This window comes from Erithacus rubecula, assembly GCF_903797595.1.
Source record: "Erithacus rubecula genome assembly, chromosome: 12".
In the NCBI taxonomy this organism is placed as follows: domain Eukaryota; kingdom Metazoa; phylum Chordata; class Aves; order Passeriformes; family Muscicapidae; genus Erithacus; species Erithacus rubecula.
This window is the reverse complement of record NC_136664.1, coordinates 1,936,258-1,961,891: the sequence shown is the minus strand read 5'-3', so window position 1 is coordinate 1,961,891 and position 25,634 is coordinate 1,936,258. Positions and strand designations below refer to the sequence as shown.

Genomic DNA, 25,634 nt, shown 5'->3' with positions numbered 1-25,634 from the left:
GCTCCTGGGGTCCCTCAGGATTATCCAGGTGTGTTAAAGGATTGGCTGCACCCCCTGATGCTCCTGGGGTCCCTCAGGATTATCCAGGTGTGTTAAAGGATTGGCTGCACCCCCTGATGCTCCTGGGGTCCCTCAGGATTATCCAGGTGTGTTAAAGGATTGGCTGCACCCCCTGATGCTCCTGGGGTCCAGGATGTTCTCCAAGGGAAGCACTGGAGCTCCCAGAGGGATTGAACCATTCCTGGGATGGTTCACAGCTGGGGTGGGTGTGTGCATGGGGCAGCTGCAGTGGGGTTCCTGCAAAGCTTTCCAGGTAAAATCCCAAAGTTCTGGGATGGTTTGGGTGGGAAGGGATCTTAAAGCTCATCCCATCCCACCCCTGCCATGGCAGGGACAGCCCCCACTGCCCCAGGCTGCTCCATCCAGCCTGGCCTTGGGCACTGCCAGGGAGTTCCCAGGAGCTGCACTGAGTCCATATAAACTCAGGAAAGGTTATCAGAGCATTCCCAAAATTCTGCCTGAACATGGACCCCTGTGTGCTGGCCTGATGTTCAGGATAGCTGGAAAATAATTGTGTCTATTGAGAAATGGACACATCAAACCATCCCCAAACCACTCTCACATCCCATATAATCTGCTTTTTCAGGGTTTTTCTTCCTTTTCATTGACCACCTGATAAACAACCAATTTGAGTTCTGTTTTTAAGGCCAGAATTCCTATGGGATGATCCATGATCCATCAGGGGGTGCAGCCAAGTGTTTGTTTGGCAGCTTCCAAATCCCTCCAAGGGTTCCTTTGGGAGGTGTAAATTGGGATCTGCTCATCCCCAGAGCTGCCTGCAGAATTCCAAGGATCCATCTAACTCCTTTCCTTCTCTTTCTCTTGCAGGGTTCAGCTCCCATCCTGGTAGTCATGGTGATCTTACTAAATATTGGAGTCGCCATTTTGTTTATTAACTTTTTCATCTAATTCAAGACTGTCTTGTTTGCAAAAATAACAGTTACATGTATGAATGGGGGAAAAAAACAAACAAAACAAAACAAAACAAAACAAAAAAAAAAAAACCAGAACCAAACAACAACAAGAAAAAAAATCAAAGGGAAAAATCATAACTTGAACTGTCCTCTGACAATTTCCAAGTCTTTTCACAGAAGAACAACAAATGATCGAGTCTCACTCACAGTTTGCCTTTTTTCCTGGGTAATGTTTTTTGGATTTTAGCCAAAATTCTTTGCTTGTATAACACTATGCTGTGTGGCATGGCAAAATGCTATCAACACTCTGCCCCCCCAACACTGGGAAGGATGAGAAGGAATCCCAACAAAAGGAAAAAAAAAACCTCGTTTCCCTTCCCCTCACCCCACCCTTCAAAAAAAAAAAAAAATTGTCTTTGTAACAACAGCAATGAACCCCAAAATGGAGATGAGATAAGGGGACCATGGGGAGAGTTTGGGTGGAGTGGGGATGGGTTCTGGGATGCTCCAGGCTGAGTTTCCCAGGGAAATCCACAACAGCTGTAATGATAAATGGGGAGAAAAGCAAAATCAGGCTTTTCACCCTTTGGAAATGGAGGAATGCTGCTGTGGGAAGGAGGAGAGAAGGAGCACAGGGAAGGGATGAACCCTGTCTGGATGGGGAAATGGGAGAACAGGTCCTGTTCTGATCCTTGTTTTTAAAACAAAAATGGGCTTTTTGCAGAGTTCCTCGGGGCAGGGGGGAACAGGGAGCACGAGGTGTGAGCAGCAGCCCCAGCAGCCTCCTGCCTTCACTCCTCCTGCCCAGGCTGCTCCTCACCCAGGCTGGAAAACCACCCAGAGCTGTTCTGAATTCACAGCCAATTTCTTCTGGCTAAAAATTCCCCCCCCCCTCAAAAAAAAAAACCCTTGGAGGCACCTCCAGCAGCACAGATGGTGCTGTGCTGGTGAGGAGCATCCCAAAAAAATGTGCACAGGGAGCAGGGTGGGGAGGGACAGGGGACAAGAGGGCTCAATTCCAATCCACTGAGGATGACAATAAAACAAAACCAAGCAAAAATCCAACTTGTTTTCTCAAAGGCACCTGGGGAGGAGCACCTGGAGCATGTCCCAGAGAGGAGGGAGAGGGTGGTGGGTTTGTCTCTTACATCTTGCTGTGGACTGTTTCAGACATCATGCTTGGGCTCTGAGCATGTAGTATTTTGCACTTTGTAATGCAGGATGTATATTCCAGCTTTCAACATGTCCCTGTATTAAAAAAAAAAAAAAAAAAAAAAAAAAAAAAAAAGAAAAAAAAAAAAAAAAAAAAAAAAGAAAATCAAACCAAGCATCATTGGCAATGGCAGCCTCTAAGGATGTATTTTCTTTCTTTTTTTTTTTTTTTTTTTTCTATGTCACTTAATTTGTTCGTTTCTACCATCTTTGTACTATGCCTGCCTTGGTTTCTGTCCCCTCCCTGTCCCCAGGGACGATCTGCAAACTCATTAAAGGTGTTCTGAGCTGTCCTGGTCCCCATCCCACTGCGTGCTCTCAGCTCCACTCCCTGCAAGTGGCTTTTCCCCAAAGCTGCCATTCCCTCCCCACCAGCTCCACCACCAGCAGCTCCTCTGGGATTTGGCAGGGCCAGGGACCAAATCCCACCCTCAGTCCCTCCCTGCAGCAGCAGGAGGAGGGGGCAGGAGGGTGGCAGCTCCCCAGGGGGGGTGAGACCCTCCCAGGAGATTTTGGGGGTGGGGAAGGAGGGACGAGCCCTCCTCGACATTCACGTCCAGAGTTGTTGGATCCAGCCCGGACTCGTGGACTCAGCTTTGCTTTGCTTCTGTTTTAGCTGTTTCTCTGCTACCTTTTCAGCAGATTTCTTATTACACTGCACTGGATTGCTATATTTTTAACCAGAAATAAACTAAGGATTAGAGCATGTGCCAGTTAAATTCAGTTCTTTTCCTTACATGGTCTGATTCCCTCCTGTCGCAGCTCTGCTTCCTCTTCTCCTTCCTTTCCCTTTCCAGGCACAGGGCTATGGGTGGACAGGGGAAAGGATAATTTTGAAATTCCATTTTCCACAGTAACTGTCCATCATCTTCCCACCTCTTCCTTTTTTTGTGTTGTTTTGGATTTTCCTTTTGGGTCCTTAGTCATAATTTTTTTTTTTTTTCTCTCCTCTATTCAACGCTTGCTGCACACTTGAAATGAACCAAAAAAACATTTTGGGATTGCAGCCTTGGGAATTCACCCCTGGGGTTTGGAATTCTGCTTTTACTCTTTGGAAAGACTCTTGAGGACTTTTTTTTTTTTTTTTTTTTTTTTTTTTTTTTTTTTTTTGGTGCATTTAAGTGCAGGACACAAAGGTCCTGTCAGGAGCAGGTTAAACAGAGCCCTGCAGACACAGATATTTAGATATCTGTAAAACAGCACCAAAATGCCTCTTGTTATCCAGCAAATAAAAGCACTGGTGGTTTCCTGACTGGATTTTTCCCACTGGTCCCTGCCTAATTATTCCTGCTCTTGCCCCTGGACCAGCACAAATCCAGCTTGGATTTTTCAGCTCTCTGCTCCACTCAGTCAAGCTGAGTTTTGCTCAGTAGGAAAGACAGCCACAGACTAATATTAATTAGCTCCCAACCCACATGGTCCAAAATAATGATTCCTTTCTTAATCCCGAGGAGTTGAGCAATTTGTCTCAGTCCTGGGCTTTTCACATTGCCCAAGGCCAGAAATATTCCTGAGAAGCAGCTCAGAGAGAGAGGTAATTCAGTGTATTTCTCTGTCTTATGAGCCTGGCTCCTGCAAATCTACCCAAGGCCCATTAAAATGCCCATCAAGGTGGGTCATAAATCCATGGAAATTATCCAGCCCTGCTGCTTTATGTCCAGGCTGGCAGCTGCACTTGGTCAGTTGAAGGTTTGGATCATTTTTTTTTTTTTTAGGTTGCACTGGAATTTTGTCTGTTCTGACAGCAGGAGGAGAGGCTGGCACAGCAGGAGGGGGAATTTGGATCCCACCTGTGTGAGAGGGACTGGTCCAGCACTGAATCCCTGGGAGAAAAGGGAGACAAACCAACCCCCTGAGGCACTCAGCTGCTCCCCAGCCCATCTGGTGTCTGGGTTTTGTACCTGAGACCCAGATTCCAGCACTCTCCAGAGCCTGAGATCCCAGAGATCCTGAGCTGTGGCTGCATCCCTGCCAGGAAAACACATCCACACTGCATCAGAAGGGGAGGAGCAGCAGCAGAAACAGGCTGGGATCCTCACTGAAGGGATTAATTGAGACCTAAGGACTAATTACAGCCAGCAGCTTTGGCAAGTCCAGGCAGGAGGGAAAGCAGGGATTTTTTGGGAGCTGTCACACAGATGGAGCAGGGATGGGATGGGATCTCCTGAGCTGGGGGTGAGGGGTTTGCACAGAACAGATTCCTGACAGTGGCAGCTTTTCCTGGGGTAGGAACAGCTCAGCTCCTTGCACAGCTCCTGAATGACTGCAGCAGTTGTAGGATCATGGAATGGGTTGGGCTGGATCTTAAAGCTCATCCTATGCCAGTCCTGCCATGGAAACCCTGCTGGCTGCTCCAAACCCCACCCAGCCTGGCCCTGGGCACTGCCAGGGATCCAGGAGCAGCCACAGCTTCTCTGGGAACCTGTGCCAGGGCCTGCCCACCCTCACAGGGAGTGTAAATCCCCCAAAACTTTGCACAGGAGGATGTGAACTTCCCCAAGGGAGAGGACAACAGGGTGAGTGACTGAGCAAGCAGGAGGGATTCCTTGCTGGATTAACAGGATTAACAGGAAATGCTTTGTTTTCACCTTTCCCAGACCATCAATAAATGCTTTGTTTTCTCCCAGGTTATCAATAAATGGTTTGTTTCCACCTCTCAGCTGTTATTTCATGGGGAAGGTCCCTCCCTGTCAGACATGGTTTTATCTCACCAATTAAAGCTCCCTGTCAGCTCTATTTAATCTTCCTTGTGTCCTAATTAGCCTGGTGGATGCCAGCCCTGCTCTCTGGAGAGCTGCATCCCTGGGGATGGCACTGCCACAGCAACACCCAGGGCACCTGGAATTCCCTGCACAAGGACAGCCAGCCCTGCTGGCACCTCCAGGCATCACTTGGAGCCCATCTGTTGTCCCCAAGGACACAGCACTGCTCTGCTGGCAGGGAAGGGATGCCTTGAGGAGAGGGGCTGAAAAACAAAGCCTTGGATCAGCCCTGGCCTCAGTGGGGTCTGCAGGTGGACATTTCACTGGCAGGAAGAGGTCACCTGCAGGACAGTTGGGTCAGCAGGGGGGAAAACCCAACTGGGAGATTCCACAAAGGCAATGAACATGGAAAAGAAGATGTTTTCTGTGAGTGCATCCCACAGGTAAGGCAGGAAAGGATTCCCCCAGGTTTTTTCCAGGCATTTCACACTGCCTGCAGAGCCCACAACAGGAACTGCAATCCCTCTGCCACACCAGCAGGAAAACAAGAACAAAAGTTGGGATGGGATTTACTGAGCAAAACAAGATGATATAACCAAATTTATTGTAGGAACCCTGGAACACCCTGGCCCCAGTCAGGAATCTGGGACCAGTGAACCATTGTCTGGACAACCAACTTTGGAACAGCAAAGCCAGTGTTGTACAGCCCAACCAAGTGCTGGGACAGCAATCCTGTTCCTCAGGAGCCTCCCCCAGCATTCCCAGGAGCAAGGGCAGATCCAGAGCATCCATCCAGGATGGTCAGCAAAGGCTGCAGGCCAGGATGGACAGCTGAGCTCAGCAGGGCTCACCACCACTCCCAGCACTTCCTCCAGTCCTGCAGCAGCCTCAGGATGTCTGGATGGGATCTTCATAGAAAGTCTTGGCCATGGCATGAGCCACCTTGAGCACCTTCTTGTCCTTGGCCTGGGGGCCCATGTGGCTGCGGGCCAGGCTGAGCCAGTGCTGCTCTGTCCTGGCCACGTACTGGGGCTGGGCCTCCCCTGGCTGCACTGCTGGGTGCTGCTGCTCCCCTGGCAGAGACAGGACACACAGTCACACACAGCCCACAGACACACACCAGTGGGGCTGGCTGCAACAGCCTGAGAATCTACAGCAACCAGGAAAATCTCTTTTATTCAATGTATTAGGGAAGCTGATTCTGCTGGAAAATTCTCCTGGATATCAGGGAGACCTTCCAGGCTTGCAGCAGAACCAGGTATTCCACTAAACCCCACTTTAGAATAATATAGAGACAGCATTTATTAGTAATTACCTTCCTCATCTTCACTCTCCTCTTCAGAGCTCTCCTCTTCTTCCTCACCTCCCTCTGCACCTTCCACATCATCATCATCATCCTCCTCTTCATCTGACTCTGACTCCTCCAGCCATTCCTGGGTTTCTTTGATGAGAAGAGAGAAGAGAAGAGAAGAGAAGAGAAGAGAAGAGAAGAGAAGAGAAGAGAAGAGAAGAGAAGAGAAGAGAAGAGAAGAGAAGAGAAGAGAAGAGAAGAGAAGAGAAGAGAAGAGAAGAGAAGAGAAGAGAAAGAAGAGAAGAAGAAGAGAAGAGAAGAGAAGAGAAGAGAAGAGAAGAGAAGAGAAGAGAAGAGAAGAGAAGAGAAGAGAAGAGAAGAGAAGAGAAGAGAAGAGAAGAGAAGAGAGAAAAGAGAGAAGAGAGAAGAGAGAAGATGAGAAGAGAATTAAGGTACAGAGATAACCCCAGGAAATGCCCACAAGCCCTCCACTGCCCTGAGGCTGTGAGAACAGAGCAGCCTGTTCCTGGAGGAGTGGACAAGGTGGCACAGCAGGGTTCCCAGGATGGCTCATGCCCCCACAACTGCACAGCTCTTGGATTTCCCAGTCACAGCAGATCTGACTGCAGTGACCCCAAAGCTCTGGGCCCAGCATTATCCCACACCCCCAAGCTTTATCCCCTCCAGGAAAATCCTGCACTCAAAGGTTCACCCCCACCCCTGAGGAAACCCCCCAGCTGTTTTCTCCCCCCAGTGCTGCTCCCCTGAAGGCTCAGGGAGAGCTGCCAGCAGCAGAGCTCACTTGGATCCATCTCCAGCAGCACCTTCCAGTGCTCCATCCTGTGCAGGTCCAGGCAGTGCAGGTCACTGAGGGTCACCTGCCTGTCTCCCACCTCGAACATGCCCCCGTAGGCATAGAGCACCCCGTGTTTCACTGCCAGCATGGCACTGCAGCGTGGCCATGGCTCCAGGGGCTGCCCCGGGCCTCCCCCCTCCTCCTCCTCCTCCTCCTCCTCTGGGCCAGGCCTGTCCTTGTCCTCTGCAGCTCCAGGGATCAGCTGCTTGATGGTCATCACGGTGCCATCTTCTGCCACCAGCTCCTTGACGATCTCCAGGGGTCCCTGGGGGGGTGGCAGCTGCAGCTCCTCCCCCCCAGCAGCCTCAGCCTGTCTGCCACGCCTGTGCCTCCTCTGCTCTGCCCTGGGGCCCTGGGAAAGCAATCAACAGGTTTGGTGACAATTACACCCAACAGCAACTAAGAGATCTGGTGGCAACTGCACCCAACAGCAATTAAACAGGTTTGGTGACAATTGCACCCAACAGCAACTAAGAGATCTGGTGGCAATTGCACCCAACAGCAATTAAACAGGTTTGGTGACAATTGCACCCAACAGCAATTAAACAGATTTGGTGGCAATTGCACCCAACAGCAATTAAACAGGTTTGGTGGCAATTGCCCCCAACAGCAATTAAACAGATTTGGTGGCAATTGCACCCAACAGCAATTAAACAGATCTGGTGGCAATTGCCCCCAACAGCAATTAAAGAGATTTGGTGGCAATTGCACCCAGCAGCAATCAAACAGATTTGGTGGCAATTGCACCCAACAGCAATTAACAGATTTGGTGGCAATTGTACCCAGCAGCAATTAAAGAGATTTGGTGGCAATTGCACCCAACAGCAATTAAGAGATTTGGTGGCAATTGTACCCAGCAGCAATTAAAGAGATTTGAGGCAATTGCACCCCACAGCAGTTTGTACAAACAGCACGGGTGCTGCTGGAGGGAAGGAACAATTCCTATTTAACAATTCAATTCCTATTTCACATCATCATTTCAAGTCTCAAGTGATCAGTGCAATTCCTCCTACAGCTTCTCCCAGCCTAAAACAAGATCCTGCAGAATCCAGGGGGTGGAATTGCTGCCTCTGTTAAGGGAGGAGCAGCTCTCCTGCTCCCAGGTGCCACTGACACACAGAGGCCACTGCTCAGGGACAAGGGAAGGTAACCCACGATTTCCTGAAATCACAACAATTGCTGGGTGCTAAATCACAGCCCATTACCAGGCAGCACTCCAGGGCTTGGAAGAACTCTATGAAAGGGCTGGAAAACAATCAGTTTGGGAAGGATGAAACAACCAGCTGAGTGGCTGTTTGCCTGTTATTATGGGATTGATTTCTGCATTTGGAGAACAAAGCCAGGAAGGGGCAGAGGGAAGGAGAAGTTTGTACCTCCCTTGGCCTGTGAGAGTGGCTCAAACACAATCAAAGAGCTGAGCTGAGTTCTGAAGCTCTTGGAGCCAAAGTTAACATTTCATCTCTTCTGGTAGCTCATCAGCACTGGGGAGAAGAGGGAGGGGTTTGATCCCAAAATCTTTTCACAGCAGCACTCCCCTCATGGCAGACTTATCTGGCCAGGAGAGGGCATTCAGCAAAACTCTAGAAATATGTTTTCAAGCTGCTTTGCTTCATTTTGCATTCCACAATAACGGGGCAGCCTGATTCCTGGAGGAGAGGGATAGCTCAGCTGCACCCTGAGCTACCAGAAACACAGGATTCCTTCAAAGAGAGAAAACTGCTCCATCCCTGCAAGTGTCCAAGGCCAGCTTGGAGCAACCTGGGCTCTTGCAAAGTGGAATGAGAGAATCTTTGACAATCTGTGAAAAGTGAAAGAGGCCAAAGGGCATAAAGGGTGTGTCAGATACTTGTAGTGAAGCCCAGACCTTGAGCTGTGCAGGGAACCAGCGGTTCTTCCCCATGTCATAGAAAGAGATGTCATTGAAGAAGTGGCCCTGGATGCTCTCCTCCTCCTCCTCATCGTGCACCCCCCCAAACAGGAGGCAGCAGTTCCTGGGAGCAGCAGCCACAGAGAAGCCAGACCTGGGAGGGGGTTTCACCCCCGAGGGGCTGAGCCGGCTCCAGCTCCACCTGTCTGGGTGGAGAGAGCAAATGTCAGAGAGAGAGGAGAATCCTGCTCTGTGTATCCCAGGGATTCTCAGAATTCCTGCTCTGTGTATCCCAGGGATTCTCAGAATTCCTGCTCTGTGTATCCCAGGGATTCTCAGAATTCCTGCCTTGTGTATCCCAGGGATTCTCAGAATTCCTGCTTTCTGTACCCCAGGGATTCTCAGAATTCCTGCTCTCTGTATCCCAGAGATTCTCAGAATTCCTGCTCTGTGTATCCCAGGGATTCTCAGAATTCCTGCTCTCTGTATCCCAGGGATTCTCAGAATTCCTGCTCTGTGTATCCCAGAGATTCTCAGAATTCCTGCTCTGTGTATCCCAGGGATTCTCAGAATTCCTGCTTTCTGTATCCCAGGGATTCTCAGAATTCCTGCTCTGTGTATCCCAGGGATTCTCAGAATTCCTGTTTTCTGTATCCCAGGGATTCTCAGAATTCCTGCTTTCTGTATCCCAGGGATTCTCAGAATTCCTGCTCTGTGTATCCCAGGGATTCTCAGAATTCCTGCTCTGTGTATCCCTGGGATTCTCAGAATTCCTGCTCTCTGTATCCCAGGGATTCTCAGAATTCCTGCTCTGTGTATCCCAGGACCTCTCAGAATTCCTGCTCTGTGTATCCCAGGGATTCTCAGAATTCCTGCTCTGTGTATCCCAGGGCCTCTCAGAATTCCTGCTCTGTGTATCCCAGGGCCTCTCAGAATTCCTGCTTTCTGTATCCCAGGGATTCTCAGAATTCCTGCTCTGTGTATCCCAGGACCTCTCAGAATTCCTGCTCTGTGTATCCCAGGGATTCTCAGAATTCCTGCTCTGTGTATCCCAGGACCTCTCAGAATTCCTGCTCTGTGTATCCCAGGGATTCTCAGAATTCCTGCTCTGTGTACCCCAGGGATTCTCAGAATTCCTGCTCTGTGTATCCCAGGGATTCTCAGAATTCCTGCTTTCTGTATCCCAGGGATTCTCAGAATTCCTGCTCTCTGTATCCCAGGGATTCTCAGAATTCCTGCTCTGTGTATCCCAGGGATTCTCAGAATTCCTGCTCTGTGTATCCCAGGGCCTCTCAGAATTCCTGCTTTGTGTACCCCAGGGATTCTCAGAATTCCTGCTTTCTGTATCCCAAGGCCTCTCAGAATTCCTGCCCTGGTTTGGGGATTTCCATTAAAAATAATTTGGATATTCTGATGGCATCTTCAGGGTATTTTTAGGGCTTGCTGGAGCAAGGAGACTCTTGGAAGTGTCTGCCCTTTACTGGAGGGCAAACAGGAATCCAGACAGTGCTGGTGACCAACCCTCCTCCCCAAATCCCATCCCAGGCACTCAGGTTTGGAGAAATCAATCACAATTTTAACATTTTACAAATTCAGCTCCAAGAAAACTGTCCCATTGCCTGAGTCAAGAAAATCTCCTAAGGGAGTGATGGAATTCCAATTTCAATTAAAGATAACCACTGACCCCCAATGGATCAATCTGTTCCACAAGGATTGTACCCCATGGAATGGGCACAACCTGCAAAGAGCAGAGTGATCTCTCCCTGGCCTTATCCCAATCCCTAAATCTCCCATTGGATTTTCTCTCCTTTCTCCAGCTGAGGAGGGAGGGATGGAGCAGCTTTAGCAGGTACCTGGCACCACCCAGGAATATCCCACCACAGGAGAATTCTGCAATCCCAAAGATTTTTCTGTTGTGGAACAGGAAAGCACTGATCAAAATGTCCCAAAACCAGAAATTTGGAAATGTTGTTTTAATTCCCTCCCACATACAGAGTGGAAAAAAACCCCAAATCACTAAAATCTCTTTTCCTGGATTTCTTCCTGAGCCAACACTGAGGCACAGAGGTTATCACTGAGAGGGGGATTTGGCTCCAGGTTTTTTGGTGTGTTATTGCAAGGAAAGGAGAGGATTTGCATTTCTTGCAGTGCTCACCTTCCTCCTTCCCTGCCCCTTCAGCCTTCAGCAGGAACATATCTGTGTGCAGGGTGCCTTTGTCCACATCCTTCTTGATCCTCTGCAGGAGAAGGAAACACAGGGATGCTCAGGGAAACAGCTTCAGTGGCCACATCACAGAGAGGATCCAGCTGAAAATGCAAACACTGGGCAAGGAGAGGCCACTCTGGAGCTCCAGGCAGCTCCAAAGCATGGGATGCAAAGCAGGGATACTCCTGTGCTGTGCCACAACTCCTGCTCTGGAGCAGGAAGGATTCTCCAGCTGCAGCATGGATTTCTGGGATTTGTGGCTGTATGGAGACAGGATGAAGGAATTTTGGTACCCAGAGCAAAAATAAATTGTCACAGAGGGATTAAAACCAACTGGTTTGCAAACAAAGGTTGGATGAGAAAACACACCCAAGGTCCTGCCTTTGACTCTGCCCCAGACAGGACCAGGTCTCTCAAGATTTAACTCCTAAAAAAGGAGCAGATTCCCATTCCCAAAGTGGGACATGACACCTGTGCAGGGCTTGCAAGGCCCTCTGGAATTCTGCCTGGATGTTGAGCAGCTCTGGTCACCCCCTGAGCCAGCACAGGACAGGCAGAGGTGACAGCTCTGTCCCCCTGGCAGCTTTACCATGAAAGCTCAATTAAATGCCTGAATTTCAGTGTGATTTCCCTGCTCCTCTCCCACTGCAGTGCTCATGGCAACAGCAGCATTCCAAGGCAGCTCTGTGCCACACCACTGCAGGAGGTGTGTTAATAATGTCATTATCCACCCATCCTTCATGCCCAGCTCCTGTTTCCTTGTAATTCCCTTCCCCTGGGGCCATGGCACTGCTGGGATGAGGAATTCTGCTCCCAGGGTGCCAGCAGAGTATCCTCAGGAAGATGAGCTCTATGGAGACTACAGGATGCAGGAATTTTGGCACCCAGAGGTGAGAAATAAATTGTCACAGGGGATTAAAACCAAGTGCAGTCCTCAGGGTGAGAGTCCTGCTGCAGGGCCTGGTATCCAATTCCTGGGAATGGTGTTCAGTTTTTAGGAAGAAAAGAGGGAAGTGTGTTCCAGGTACTGCACAGCTGCACACAGGTGAAGTGTGAGGAGCACAGCACTGCATGAGAGGCAAGACAGCAAACACAGAGAGAGCAGCAGGCTCCACAACCATCCAAGCTGGGTGGAAAAACCAATTCCTTCCTCCTGAAAAGCTCTCTGTAGTAAACAGGCTGTGTGTGCAACATGACAAAGCTGCCTGTGCTCAGGAAACCCCAGTGAGGTGGAGTGGGAGTCAGTTTTTGTTGTCACAGACATTTCCAGCTGCTGGAGAGATCCATCCCCTCCCAGCCCTGAACAAATCCTTCCACCACTCACAAGAGGCTCCTCTCCCTGAAAACTCAGTGCTGTAAAATTCCAAGTGTTTGTTTTCCACACAAAGCTGGCTGGGATGTGCACTGTGGATAGTCTGGGCTTTGCACATGCAGGCACAGAGGGAGTCACAGGAGTTTTGCAGGTATCAGCTGAAAATTCCAGCTCTGCTGACAAACTGAGGCATGGAGAGCTTGAGAAGCTGAATCAGGATTCTCCACGTGCTGAAATTGTCTGATAGGAGACCAACAGTACTCAAAAATATTCAAACAGCAGAAGTGTTCAGCAGACAGAGCTACAGAGAGAACCAGTCCCACCAGACCTTCCCATTCAGGCACTTCCACATTTCCAGCAGAATCCACTTCAGCTTTGCAACAACTGCCACTAAAAAAAAACCCCAAAACAACAAGACCCCCCAGGCCAGCATCCCTGGCACCCCAAAGCCCTCCCCTCCCTGCAGGCTGCACCTGTGAGCAGCAGCAGCAGCAGCTCCAGCCCCTCTGTTGCTTAGCAATGGAGAGGCCTCAGTGCTTCACACAGCCCAAAATGCAGCAAGCACAGCAAAGGGCTGAGCACATCTTTAGGATCAGCAGGAGAGCAGCTCTGAGCTCCTCTGGGCACTGGGAGGTCTGTTCCAGGCAGAGCTGGCAGCACCCACAACATCCCCTCCCTTAGGAGATGACAGAAATTCTCTTTATCATCTCCAGGCTGCTGTGAAACAGGAGCAGACACCATTGTGCTGAGAATCCTGCTTTTGAAAATACCAGGCAGCATCTCAAGGCAGTCACACCCAGGGCTGGGAAGCTCCTTTTTCACCATTTCTGCAGCCTGGTTTGCTCAGGAAAATCCACAGCAAAGGTATATGGGGACCAAGGTGCTCTGCAAGTCCTGCAGGGACTCAGGAAGTCACTTCATCCATTCTGCCTCTATTCCCCCAGCCAGGAAAAAGAGACTTCAATCCAAGTCCCACAAAGGGAATTCAGCCCTGGATTGACATGGCATTGAGACTCATCACTTCTGCAAGTTCAGGAAATCAGAGCAGGCACCAAAACTCTGTCCCTGCCTTCCCAGCTCCCTGCCCATCACAGGACAGCAGCCCTGCCATGTCTCCAGCCCCCTCCAGCAGTGTGACAGCCAAATTACGTTCCTATTCAAAAAGAAGAGCTATTATGATTTTCCTCTGCTCTTCTTCAAAATTTCCCATCACATGTGTGACACAGTCCTTAGAACACTCTGCATTTGATGAATGGTGCTTTGCTTGGATATTTGCCTGGTTACAGATGTAAAAATGTCTTCATACTCCCCAAAATGTCTTCATAGCACCCTTGACTGGAGTATCTGTACTGGAGACAAGGAATAAGCCCTGTCCTGTAGCTGCCCAGCTCCAATTAAATATTGTTTTCTCCTTGTCTACCTTCTCCCCAGAGTATCCCAGGCAAACACATTTTCTTCACTTCAAAGTAAACCCAGACACTCAGCTCCACAATCAGCTCTAAGTGAAGACACAATGAGAATTAAATAGCCACACATTAACAGAATTGGGTCTCTCCTAGAGGGGCCATATCCTGCTGAATTTAATTTTCAGGAGTGTGCTGAAGGCTGCAGAGAAAATTCTGTGCAGAGCTTTGGTCAGTTTGTGCTGCAAAAGCAGAGCCTGGCAGGAATGGCCCATCAGAGAGCAGCACACACAGCTCTCTACATGACAAAGGAAGAGGATTTTAAACATCTATTAAAAATGTCTTGTTTTAATGGAATGACTGTTTTGCTGATGGAAAAGCTGTTTTCCAAGCTGCAGAGAACCTCCCCCAGCTCTCATCCTTGCCCAGTGCTCTGCTAAAAGCTGAGGGCAGCTTCACATTCCCATTTTACATTCCCACTTTTATCAGCTCACAGCAAGAGTGGAACAGAACCAGGTGCAAACACAGAACCACCTGCAAACTCTGTGACTTTTCCATTTGCATGGGGCACCTGGAGGCCAGCTGCTGCACACAGCTCCACACCTGGCAGAGCATGCAGGCTCTGCTCCCTCCCTGCCACAGTGAGGACACAGAGCACAGGACAAAGCCCCTTCAGCTGGAAAAGGCTCTGAGTGTTGAATCCAACCCACATCTGGTGAGGCAGAGCCCACAGCTCAGGCCCTGAGGAGGCACAAATGCTTCTAAATATACAGAGAGACCAAGTCCCTTCTCCCCCCTTCCCTCTCACCTCCTTTGTTCATTTATTCCCCTCAGAAGAACAAGGTGTCCTCCCCCCCTGCTGCCTTTCCACAGGAGCTGCAGGATCTGGGGCCTCTGCCTGCATTCCCAACATGAAAAGCTTTTGCAGGAACCTTCTGCTCAATGAAACCCTTCCTTCCTGCAGCCCAGCATGGACACAGGGAGACCTGCCCCATGAGCAATGTGCTCCCTGGGAGCAACTCCCAGGAGCAGAGCTGGGGGAGCTTGGTGCTTGTCAAAAGTCTTTTTTGGCTTATTGAGTTTGCTCCCTCACCTCTGCCACTGATGGCACAAAATAAAAGTCTCCTGGCAACTGCTGCTTTGAACCTGCAAGTGCTGAAGCACAAAGGAATACCTGAGATTGCTTTCAGTTGCCAAAAAAATGTCATTTCTCCCAGTTGCTTATTCCTCCCTCAGTGATACCAATTCTTTCTGTTGGATTAAAACAGCAGGGAAAACAGAGAAATCATCTGAACCAAGATTAGCTCCTCAATCAGCAGAACTGCATGAAAAAAAGGCAGAATTAGAAGATTCTAATGCCTATTTTGGTTCCCAACCTGTGGACAACACCTGACTTGGCACAAAGTGTCCATTACCTGTTTGGAGTAGCCTCCATAGATGATGATGTTGCCCTCAGGGGTGGGAGTCATTAGACAGCCAGACCTTGGAGCAGGCCCCATCCCTGCAGGAGCCAGCTTGCTCCAGGTGAAGGAGTCCAGGTTGAAGGTGTACACATCATTGTAGTAGATGAAATCTCTGCAGAGGGTGATGAGGACACTCAGGACAGGATAAACCAGCCCTTCAGAGCCCCCACTGGAGAAAGTGTTTGTACAGAACAAGGATCTGACAAGATTCAGAGGCCAAAAGTGCTGCACTGAGCTTTGGCTGCAAGGATGGGCAGCTGCTTCAGTGCTACAATGATTTCTTCCACAGCTGAAGACTTTAAATCAAGATCCTTTGTTTTTCTAACACAAAAATCCAGTTTAGTCCCAGATCTGCTGAGGATAATCCTCCCATTAACACCCAGATTCTGTTACTGCTGAAATGTTGTTGCCTTTTTTAAGGACTCCCAGCAATGCCAGTGACTCACCTTGCACTCTCATGGAAACCTCCAAAAACAACCAGCTGCCTTTTGCATGCAACCATCCGGTGTCCACTTCGTCCTGAGGGCCCTCCTGGTGCCCTGAAACACAAACAAATCCCATTTCTCAGCAAAATCCCCTGTCCTGGTAGCAAATCAGAGTATTTTTACTGAAGGTATTGGCAGCTGAACTGGTTGAGCTCAGCCCCTCCTGGAATTGGAACCATTGGGAATGTGGCTGCTTCCCCCAGAACAGGATGGGGGCTCTGCACTCCTGGGACTGCAGCACAGGCAGTTTTATTCCTAGAGATGAACCACCCTAACAGCACCCAAAGCCTTTCCAGTGATGACTCAGGAGCAGAGTTTAATGAACAGCACTTCACAATTGCAGGAACACACTCCAAACTCAGATGTGCTCTCCAGGCTGGTTCTGCCATCCCCCCTCCCTCAGGGCTCAGGAAATCACAACACCTTCACTCATCCACCTGCAGTCTGGGTGTGACACCAAACCAGTGAAAACACCTCAGGAATTACCCAGATTTCCTCAAGAACAAAGGCACTGCAGCAAAACAAGCCATTGTTATCATCATTATTATCATTATTATCATTATTATCATTATCATCATTATCACACTGAAGCAGGGCAGGGATAGATGGGATGTTGGGAAGGAATTCTTCCTGGCACAGAGAAGCTGTGGCTGCTCCTGGATCCCTGGAAATGTCCAGGCTGGATGGGGCTTGGAGCAATCTGGGATGCTGGAAGGTGTCCCTGTCCATGGAGGGGGAGGAATGGGATGGGATTTAAGATCCATCCAACCCAAACCATTCCATGATTCTGTGACTCACTCCATGATCCTACACACTCAAAAGCAGCCACACATTCCTGTTCTGCTCTTCCAAGCTTTCCTGACCTTTCAGTTAAATGTGCTGCTTCCATTTCCAGAAACAAGCAACACCCCCTCCATCTGTCCCATCCAAAAAGCTCCTGAGGAGCAGGGCAGCTGGACCCCATTCCAACATGGATTCTCTCTCCTTCTTTCTTTTTCCTTTTTCCTTTTTCCCCTTTCCTTTCCTTTCCTTTCCTTTCCTTTCCTTTCCTTTCCTTTCCTTTCCTTTCCTTTCCTTTCCTTTCCTTTCCTTTCCTTTCCTTTCCTTTCCTTTCCTTTCCTTTCCTTTCCTTTCCTTTCCTTTCCTTTCCTTTCCTTTCCTTTCCTTTCCTTTCCTTTCCTTTCCTTTCCTTTCCTTTCCTTTCCTTTCCTTTCCTTTCCCTTTTCCCTTTTCCCTTTTTCCTTTTTCCTTTTTCCTTTCCCTTTTTCCTTTCCTTTCCTTGTTCACCCACAGCATCACACAAGAGAGAACAAAAACAACCCCAACAACTTTCCAACAAAACCAACCTCAGACCAAAGAGGATTTGCTGTGCATGTTCTCTGCCCCCATGGATTAATCCATCCCATTTTCCCTCACTGAGGACTCTCCCAAAATCCCCAGCTGGCACCAGTGAGCCCAGCAAGACTCCTCCAACAGGCAGCCCTCAAGGTGTGGAAGTGATTGCACAATCAGAGCTTAAATAAATCAAGTTGAAAACAGCAGCAAACCCTAAAGCCACAAGCTCCCCTGGCCACACTTGGAGTGGCAGCAGGGAGCTGGGAATGTGGTGATGGATTTCTGTGGAGAGAGAAAATGAGGGCCCTTATTCACCATGGAAAATGACAAGCTCACCCCAGTGATAATGAGAAACTCCACCAGAAGAGCAGTGTCTGGGGAAGACTGAATTAATATTGATTGCTGGGACTCTTTATTCTAACAGAGAGGAGGTTTTTCCAAGCATTTACTGGATCTTTAAGTATCACCCTGCAGAACAGCACCTCTGGTATTAATTTCATCAAGACCTGAAATCATTATTTTCTCTTGCTGTAACAAAGCTCCTGTGCCATTATTCCAAAAGATGGCACTTTTTAAACCATCTTTTTATTTTTTTTTTAAGGAGAGGATGAATTAAAACCCAACATGAGCACTAAAATCCTGTTCTCAGATAATATCTTGTGCCTTGTCTCTCAAACAGGTTTGCACCAAGTTCAAAACCAATTCTGAGCAATAAAAGGTTTATTCATTGATAAATGAATAAACCAATGCAGATTTAACTCCAAGGCACAAATGGCACAGTCAGGCAGGACTGGCAGTGATGCAGAACCTCATTCCCACTCCAGGAGGATCTTCCTGCAACTTGTTTCCCAAACACAAACTTTTCCCTTTTACCTGTTTCAGTGCTCCTGGTCCCAAAGAAACATTTTGGAAATGGTTTCCCAGACTTTGTGATTAATGCTCTATTTCATGGGGTTGACACCAAAAGGCAGACATGTGGGAGGGAGCTGTAAATTCTCCAGACTCTTTTAAAAATAGATGAAAAACTCTGCCTAAGGACTGGCTCTACACTTGTACAGCATGAGGCTGATCTGAGCTGCTCCATAAGGAATTTTCTTCTGCCTGTGGAGTTACTCTGGGACTTGTAGTAACAAACCAGAGCTGAATTCAGCCCCCAGATTCATGAATTACTTGTCCCAGTAATGGAATCCCTGCAGGATGTTCAGGTGAAGCTTGGGAATGCTCAATAATAATAAAAGTGGGATAAAAGAACATTCCATCACAGGGCACTTGAGGACAGAGCACTTTTATCCTGCAGAGGAAGCTGAACTCAGGATTTGTGTTGTTTTACCTGGGAATGTCCCAGCCCTGGGGACAGATCCTGGACCCTCATGCCTGGACATTCAGGTGGAAGAGAAGGGAAAACATAAAACTGGCACAAAATCCTTAATTCTAACCTCAGAGTCAATCCATGGCTGTGTTCCTGGATCCTGATCTACCAAACTCATTTCTGAGCTGACAATCTACTTGATTTACACCAAAACACCTTTTTCTTTAAACACCTTCTACCTGAATCAGATCCTGATTTTTCTGGTGAGTAAAGAGAGGCATCCATCAGACCCATCCCTGTGCTGGGCCATCCTCCACTGCTCCAGTTTAAGAGACACTGGTGAAACTGGGCAATTTACAGCATCACATGCCACCAAACCAGCAGTATCAGCAGGATTTCAGTCAGCTCCAGAGGAGGGATGTGGCAATTCCCCAGCACCATTCCCAGGGATGCTCCCTGTGTGTCCCTGAGGGAGTGCACTGGGCCACAGGGAGCTGAGTGGGAATGTTCTCTCCAGGAAGGAATGAGGCAATCAGGTTAAACTCCTGCTGCTCCAAGGCAGGGTAACAAACAGTTCATGGACTGAGGAAACCTCGTGCATCACACACAAGATAAGGTGGCTGCACTAAGTCAAAGTCAGCTGCTGGCACAACTTCTAACAGGCTGGGATTTGCTGTGTTTGGATCATCTTTGTGCATGCAAAATGCAAGGAAACTCAGCTAAGTCTTGCTAAATTTAGCAGCTTTTACCTCTGTCAGGCAGCCTGGCATCACTGTGCTCTGTGCTAGGAGAAAATGGAGCTGCACTGCCCAGCACAGGGAAGTTTTTCATTGTTATTCAAGGTTTTTTCTTCTCAAGTGTTTCACAATCAAGCCCCTCATGGCTCCAGGGTGGTTTGTGGCAGGAATTGTAGGCCAATTGTTTATCCCAAGGAATCTCAAGCTACCAGGAGTGAAGTTGGGTAGATACAAACTGGATTCTCCAGTTGTGTTAAAACTGGGAGATCCTTGCACTTGTACAGCCCCAGGAAAACAGAGCACCAGTTTTGGATATCTGGACATGCCAGGGTTGGGAACAGAGAGCTGTTCATGACATTCTTCCCTTTAATTAATCAACACCAAGGCACACCCACACCCCAAAAAATCAGGTATGAAATAAACCAGCTCTGCTCTCAACAGACTTGGACCACATCTCTCATTCCCACTTTTTCTCCACCCTGTCAGCATGGGCACCTCTGGATTTAAGGGAGAGCTGGGAAACCACAGCACTGCAGCAGGAATCCAGCTTGGATCACACTGGCACAGCTCATGAGGCCAACACCAAAGAGTCACTGAAGATCCAAATTTCTTGGCAAACGTATGGTCCAGACTTACTTGATCTGCTCCCAGGTCTTGGTGGCCAAATGTAGGACCCAGAGATCTTTGTAGTGGTAGAACTGCTCCCCGTTGGGAGAGGCAAACTCCCCCCCAAAGATCCAGAGCTGCCCCCCAGCTGTGGGCACCACAGCTGCCTGCAGGACAAGGAAGAGCTGGATCAGAGCAGCATTCCAAAGCAGGCACACAACTTCCCCAGCCAAGCTCCAAACCCCAGCAACAGCAGCAGCTCTCTGGGGCTGAAGGGAGAATTTGGATTAAAAGGTGCTCATGGTTTAGCTCACCTTCCCTAGAGCAAGGGAAAGGATCTTCCCACCTCCTGTGGGAAGCTCAAAGGTTCCCAAGAAATATCCTGGGATTAATGTAACAAAAATTGTTCAACTCTCTCTATTCAAAACAAAGGAAAATTTTTTAAAAAACCCCATAGAACTAAATACAGAAGGAAATGTGCAGCATTTGGACAAGAGGACAGACTGTCACTGCTTTGTGTCATAGCAAAGAGGGGTTTTTGTATTTTTTTTGCACAGAGCAGCACCAAAACACCTCTGACATGCAAGATGCCAGTTGAAAGCAGGGAGAAGAGCAAGACTCCACCAGAATTATCTGTGTTAGGACCAAGGAAGAAGTAAGGAATCCCAAGAAGGAAATGCTGTGCAAATTTCAATTTGTGCTTTCTCCAGGGTACCCATCACAGCTCAACACTGGGATAATGATCTTTCCTCACAAGACTTCATTCTGTGCCTGTCTCTCCCAGAAAAAAAAAAAGATTTTTAGCCCTACACAGGACCATGCCCTGCCATAAACCAGCCCAAACATGAAATGATTAAATAAGAAAATCCAGGGTGTGCTTTCAGGCAGGATGTGTGAGAACATGAAGTTACCCAAACAAAGGGGATGTGTGCCTGAATTCCATGGGCACCCAGTGCTTAAAAGCTTAAAGGGAAGGTTTATGCAACAGCCTGCTCATACTTGTGGGTGACCTTTCCAAGAGCTGGCTTGAAATTCATGATAAAAATGAACCTTTTCCTTGAACAACTGCCAACACCTGCCCATAGCTCCTCTCATCTCAACTCCAGCAGTGGATTGTGTGTCAGGGATGCCAAATAAAACTGAAAACATGCACCTGGCACCCACAGACACTTCTGTTGAACCCTGAGCTATGCATTCAATACAAAGCCCCAAAGAAGACAAACCAGTCAACTCATGAGCTGAACTGTCCCCTGGGAAACCATCCTGAATTATCAGACAGAAAACACTGCTGGAGCAGGACTCCTCAGTTTATTGTTGTCATCCAGCTGCAGCTCCTGAGCTGCTCCCTTTGGATTGAGCTGCTCGACAGCCACCTGCTGGCTACTGGAATTTGGCTTCTGAAACCAAGTTCTATTTTGAACAACACAAAGTTGCCCAAAAATCAGGTTAGAATCTTTCAATTCACGGGCAGAAAGCTCGGAGCAAGACTGGCACTCTGTAACATAAGGGGATATGAACCTAACTGGGCTGTTGGGTCTTACCAGGGAGCTTTGGGATGGGGAGGAAAAGGACATTCACATCCTGAATGGCAGCTTTGGGAAGGCACCAGTCACCCACTGGCTGCAGCAGGTAAGAAAATCTATCAGCTGGTGAGGGCCAAAGACCTGCAAAAAATACAAGTCTTTGGTCCAGCTTCTACTGTGCAGGTGTTCACATAAAGTAAACAAAGCCAAATCCTTCATCCTCCCAAGCAGCCAGTGACCTGGATTTGCAGAGAGGTGGAGAAGAGCCCAAGTGCTCCCTGCTGGCAGCACTGGCAGTGTCTGGGATGTTCATGGATGTAGGGCTGTGGCCATGAAAGGAGCAATGGGCTTGGGTGAAATCCCAGTTTGAAAATTCAGGGATTATGGATTTGAGCTGGTCCTTGTATAATGCAGCAAAGAGAATTGATTTCTAAAGAAGAATCTCCCACTTAGTTCTGCTTGAGCCCTGCCAAATCAACAGATACAACCCCAAATCTTCCATGCACACTGAACACTTCCAGAGGACACCCAGAGCACCTTGGACAGCAAAGCTGAAGTGACACCACTGGCAGCCAATTATGAGGAGAGCAAAGAGAGGCAAGAAACCCTCAGGAGGTGAAAAATATTCAAAGCCTCCTGCCAAATGATCTTTAGAAGAAGCCCAGCTGCTGCTGTGGCAGCCAGAGCTTTACCTGGTGAGCACAACGCCTCGGGGGGGGGTTGGGGATGTCCAGCTTGGCCCAGCTGTTCTTCCTGATGTGGTAAATGTACAGGTCATTGTACAGGTAGGTCTGTGACACAGGAGAGGAAACAGCTCAGCTCAGCTCTGCACAGGGGATTTGGGGTGAACATTGCAAAGAACAACCTCTGAATGCCAGGGAAGGAGGACAAGGAGCTCCTGCACTGCACTGGGCTGGAATGTTCCTTCCCAAACCACTGGTGACAGCTTGAGATACAAGGATTTAAACAGCTGGAGTTGAACACAGATGTTCAGGTTAAAGCTGCTCAACTCCAGAGCAAAGAACAGCTCCAGGTGGTAAAAAAAAATCAGAATTAGCTCAGCTCATCACACTTGGTAACTCTGAGCTGGCCAAATATCACTGCCAGGCTGGAGATTTTCAGAGCAGTTTGTCTCAGGAGCACAATTACCACCTGCAACCTGCAGAAATTCAGGAAAAAAGGAGTGTTTGCTCCCATCTCCAAGGCAGCCAGCAGCAAAGGTGCAGAAATATCTTGTTTTGAGAAGTGCAAGAGATTCTTCATTAGTTATCCCAAATGAGGGGCAGATATGGCTACAATTAAGTCTGGAGAAATTATGAAGCCCTGAAATATTGATGCTGAGACAATCACTCTGACTCCTTAATGGGTTCCAGAGTGTCTCCTTCCTGCCAACTGCTCAGCCATGAGACAGAGCCATGGCAGAATTAAAAGGCTATTTTGCTCTCATTCAGGGACAAATACATATTTTATGATTCTGCCTTGAATTTCCCTTCAAATGAGACCCGTGCAAATTACAGGAAAAGGAGGGAGGGGGGAGGTAAAAAATAAGAAAATGAAGTATATATTACTTTTTGGCCATTGAAATATTCACCTCCAAAAAGGATCAGCTCATCTTTCTCAGGGTGAGCAGAGAAGGAGCAGTTCAGCCTGAAAGATAAGAGGATGGGAAAAAAAAAATAACCTTAAAACCTTAAAAACCTGAACCTTGGAGCCAGCACCTCTGCCCTCCAGCCCCAAAGGTCTCTCCATCATCTGCCAAATTACCCTGCTGTGATCTTCACCCCAGGGCTAAAAACTTCTCCAAAGAAATTAATTTCTTCCAAAACTTCCAGCAAGATGAATTGGGCACTGTCTGAGAGGCTCTCCTATTTCAGGAGCACACGTTTCTCTGTGATTTAACTCCCCCCTTTGACGTGAGCTCCTGAATTTTAATGCTGGGGTGGCAAGAATAAAAATGACTTTTATGAAGGCACAGAACTCTGGGCTGTCTCCTCTTCATTTATCTGTGTCATTATTCTGCCCTTGCTGCTCTCCTGAACACCCCAAATTTGTGAATGAACCCCACTTAACAAAGTGGTTTTTACCTCATGACACATCCTTTTACTTCTCAATTTCCTTCAGCACTCTAGTCCAAACCCAAAACTTTCTCCTCACTTTTATTCTCCCTCAAAGCCCTGAAATCAAACCCTGCTTTGCCTCTTTTGTGCTGATGGGATGGTTAAAAAGTGGATTTTGATGCCCAAAAAAAAGGCTTTTGGTCTCTTTTTAACCATGAATTCAGTATTCCAGGTGTTTCAGATATCAGCTTGGGAAATAATTTTACATCAATAAATGCCACTAAAAGCACCCCCAAGTGGCAACCAAAGCTTGACACAAACTCTCTTACCTGGGTGAGGGGGGTGGGCAGGATGACTCAATTACTTGGGTCTTTTTAGCATCCAAACTCTGGAATTCTGCTATCAGGGCTTCAAGATCCTCCTGGAAAGCAAAAAAAAAAACCAGACATGAGCAGCTTGACATGCACAGAAACACACATGAAACCAGCACTCACTCCCATAACTCCCCTTTTTTAAAAACAAAAAAAAAAAATAACTGGAAACTCTTTTATATCCAGAGAAACCTCGAGCATCTTTATTCCCTTTCAACTTCACTCAATTAAAACCCAAATCTGTTCCCCCAAAACTGGCCAAGGGCAGGAGCAGGATTGCAGCAATGGGAGGTTCTGGTCTCAAATCCACTGCTCATCTCCTCCCTTAGGGTCACTTTTCTGATTTCCAAAGCTTGGGAATTTTGCCTCCAGATGTCTACAGGGACGCCTTTAAGTTTTCAATTAGGCCATTAAAGCCACGTTTTCAGCAGGGAAAAGTCACATTTTGAGGTTTAAACATAAGCAGCCCCTCTAGGAGAGAAATAAAGATTGTCTTAAGAGCTGAAGAAAAGGTTGAAGGGGATCTAAAGCAAAGAGGAGCCTTATAGTGTGTTTTTCTTTTTTTTTTTTTTTTTACACCTGCTGCCACACACAAGGGATCAGAGGGGATTTAAGCAATATTCTGATAGAATGAGGGAATGAAGAACTTTCAATCTCATCCATGGGCAGGGACACCTTTCTTTATCCAGCTTGCTCCAAGCGCTGTCCAAGCAGGTCTGGAACATCCCTGAAACCCAAGTTCAAGGCGATTTGGACAAGGCTGTGGATCATCACCGGGATGATCCATGTGTGTCCCTCCCAACCCTCGCTATCCTGCGGTTCCCTGTGGATTCTCCTTCGCTCCTCAGCCTCCCCTGCCCTCAGAGGCCCCGCTCCCACCTCCTCCTTCCTGGCTCTGCGGGACACCTTCTTCTCCAGCTTGGCCAGCGTCTTCTCCGCGCCCTTCCCCTTCTTGTCGCGCTTCCCCTTCTTCCCCATGGCGGGATGGGACCGGGATAGCCCGGGATCACAGCGGGATGGGGCCGGGATAGCCCGGGATCACAGCGGGATGGGACCGGGATAGCCCGGGATCGCAGCGGGATGGGACCGGGATCACAGCGGGATGGGACCGGGATAGCCCGGGATCACAGCGGGATGGGACCGGGATCACAGCGGGATGGGACCGGGATAGCCCGGGATCGCAGCGGGATGGCAGCGGGATGGGACCGGGATCACAGCGGGATGGGACCGGGACAGCCCGGGATCACAGCGGGATGGGGCCGGGATAGCCCGGGATCGCAGCGGGATGGGGCCGGGATAGCCCGGGATCACAGTGGGATGGGACCGGGATCACAGCGGGATGGGACCGGGATAGCCCGGGATCGCAGCGGGATGGGACCGGGATAGCCCGGGATCACAGTGGGATGGGACCGGGATCACAGCGGGATGGGACCGGGATAGCCCGGGATCGCAGCGGGATCACAGCGGGCTGGGGCCGGGATAGCCCGGGATCACAGCGGGATGGGACCGGGATAGCCCGGGATCGCAGCGGGATGGGACCGGGATAGCCCGGGATCACAGTGGGATGGGACCGGGATAGCCCGGGATCGCAGTGGGATCGCAGCGGGACAGGGTCGGGATCACAGCGGACCGGGATATCCCGGAATTCCAGCGGGATCACACCGGGAATCCAGCGGGACAGAGCCAGGATCACACCGGGATTCCAGCGGGATCACGCCGCGATCACGCCTGGCTGGGATGCCTCCGTATCGCACCGGGACACCCGCAATTCCAGCGGGATCACGCGAGGCTGGGATACCCCGGTATCGCACCGGGACACCCGCAATTCCAGCGGGATCAGGCCGCGCTCACGCCGGGCCGCGATGCCCCGGAAAGCCCCGGGATGGAGCCGGGATGGATCCGCTCCCTGTGCGGGCGGCAGCGCC

The 25,634-nt window shown here is 49.0% G+C and overlaps 2 protein-coding genes across 7 annotated transcripts in view; one reads left to right on the top strand and one right to left on the bottom strand.

Annotated features, from left to right (window-relative positions):
* The window catches only part of JPH3 (junctophilin 3), a 47,941-nt gene extending 45,712 nt beyond the window's left edge, over positions 1-2,229 (top strand). The window contains exon 5 of the mRNA XM_079315978.1: positions 889-2,229. Coding sequence (XP_079172104.1) covers positions 889-969 — 81 coding nt within the window. The 3' untranslated portion in view covers positions 970-2,229. The remainder of the gene's footprint in view (positions 1-888) is intronic.
* On the bottom strand, positions 2,133-24,938 carry KLHDC4 (kelch domain containing 4). 6 transcript variants are annotated; one of them, XM_079315988.1, is made up of 13 exons: positions 24,589-24,713; positions 23,668-23,759; positions 22,850-22,928; positions 21,974-22,072; positions 19,789-19,925; positions 15,733-15,825; positions 15,239-15,398; positions 11,058-11,139; positions 8,900-9,108; positions 6,982-7,387; positions 6,204-6,329; positions 2,924-2,991; positions 2,133-2,222 (listed from the first exon to the last, which is right to left on the bottom strand). In XM_079315988.1, exons 1-13 carry the CDS (start codon positions 24,685-24,687, stop codon positions 2,148-2,150), a joined length of 1,725 nt encoding a protein of 574 aa, XP_079172114.1. In that variant the 5' UTR covers positions 24,688-24,713; the 3' UTR covers positions 2,133-2,147. The 6 variants fall into 6 exon arrangements, with proteins under 6 accessions (XP_079172114.1, XP_079172115.1, XP_079172113.1 ...); XM_079315987.1 differs by lacking the exons at positions 2,133-2,222; positions 2,924-2,991 and adding exons at positions 5,705-5,961; positions 24,922-24,938 and having other exon boundaries at positions 24,589-24,738; XM_079315986.1 differs by lacking the exons at positions 2,133-2,222; positions 2,924-2,991 and adding exons at positions 5,705-5,961; positions 24,803-24,859 and having other exon boundaries at positions 24,589-24,738.
* Positions 24,939-25,634: the final 696 nt, after the last annotated feature.

What these genes read in the sequence shown, in the direction of transcription:
- KLHDC4 (XM_079315987.1), bottom strand. Translation starts at nt 24,687, where the DNA reads ATGGGGAAGAAGGGGAAGCGCGACAAGAAGGGGAAGGGCGCGGAGAAG. An exon ending in ATGGAGGCTACTCCAAACAG is followed by an intron (nt 11,140 to 15,238) that starts GTAATGGACACT and finishes CTTCTCCTGCAG; the next exon opens with AGGATCAAGAAGGATGTGGA. An exon ending in GGTTCCCTGCACAGCTCAAG is followed by an intron (nt 7,388 to 8,899) that starts GTCTGGGCTTCA and finishes TTGCTTTCCCAG; the next exon opens with GGCCCCAGGGCAGAGCAGAG.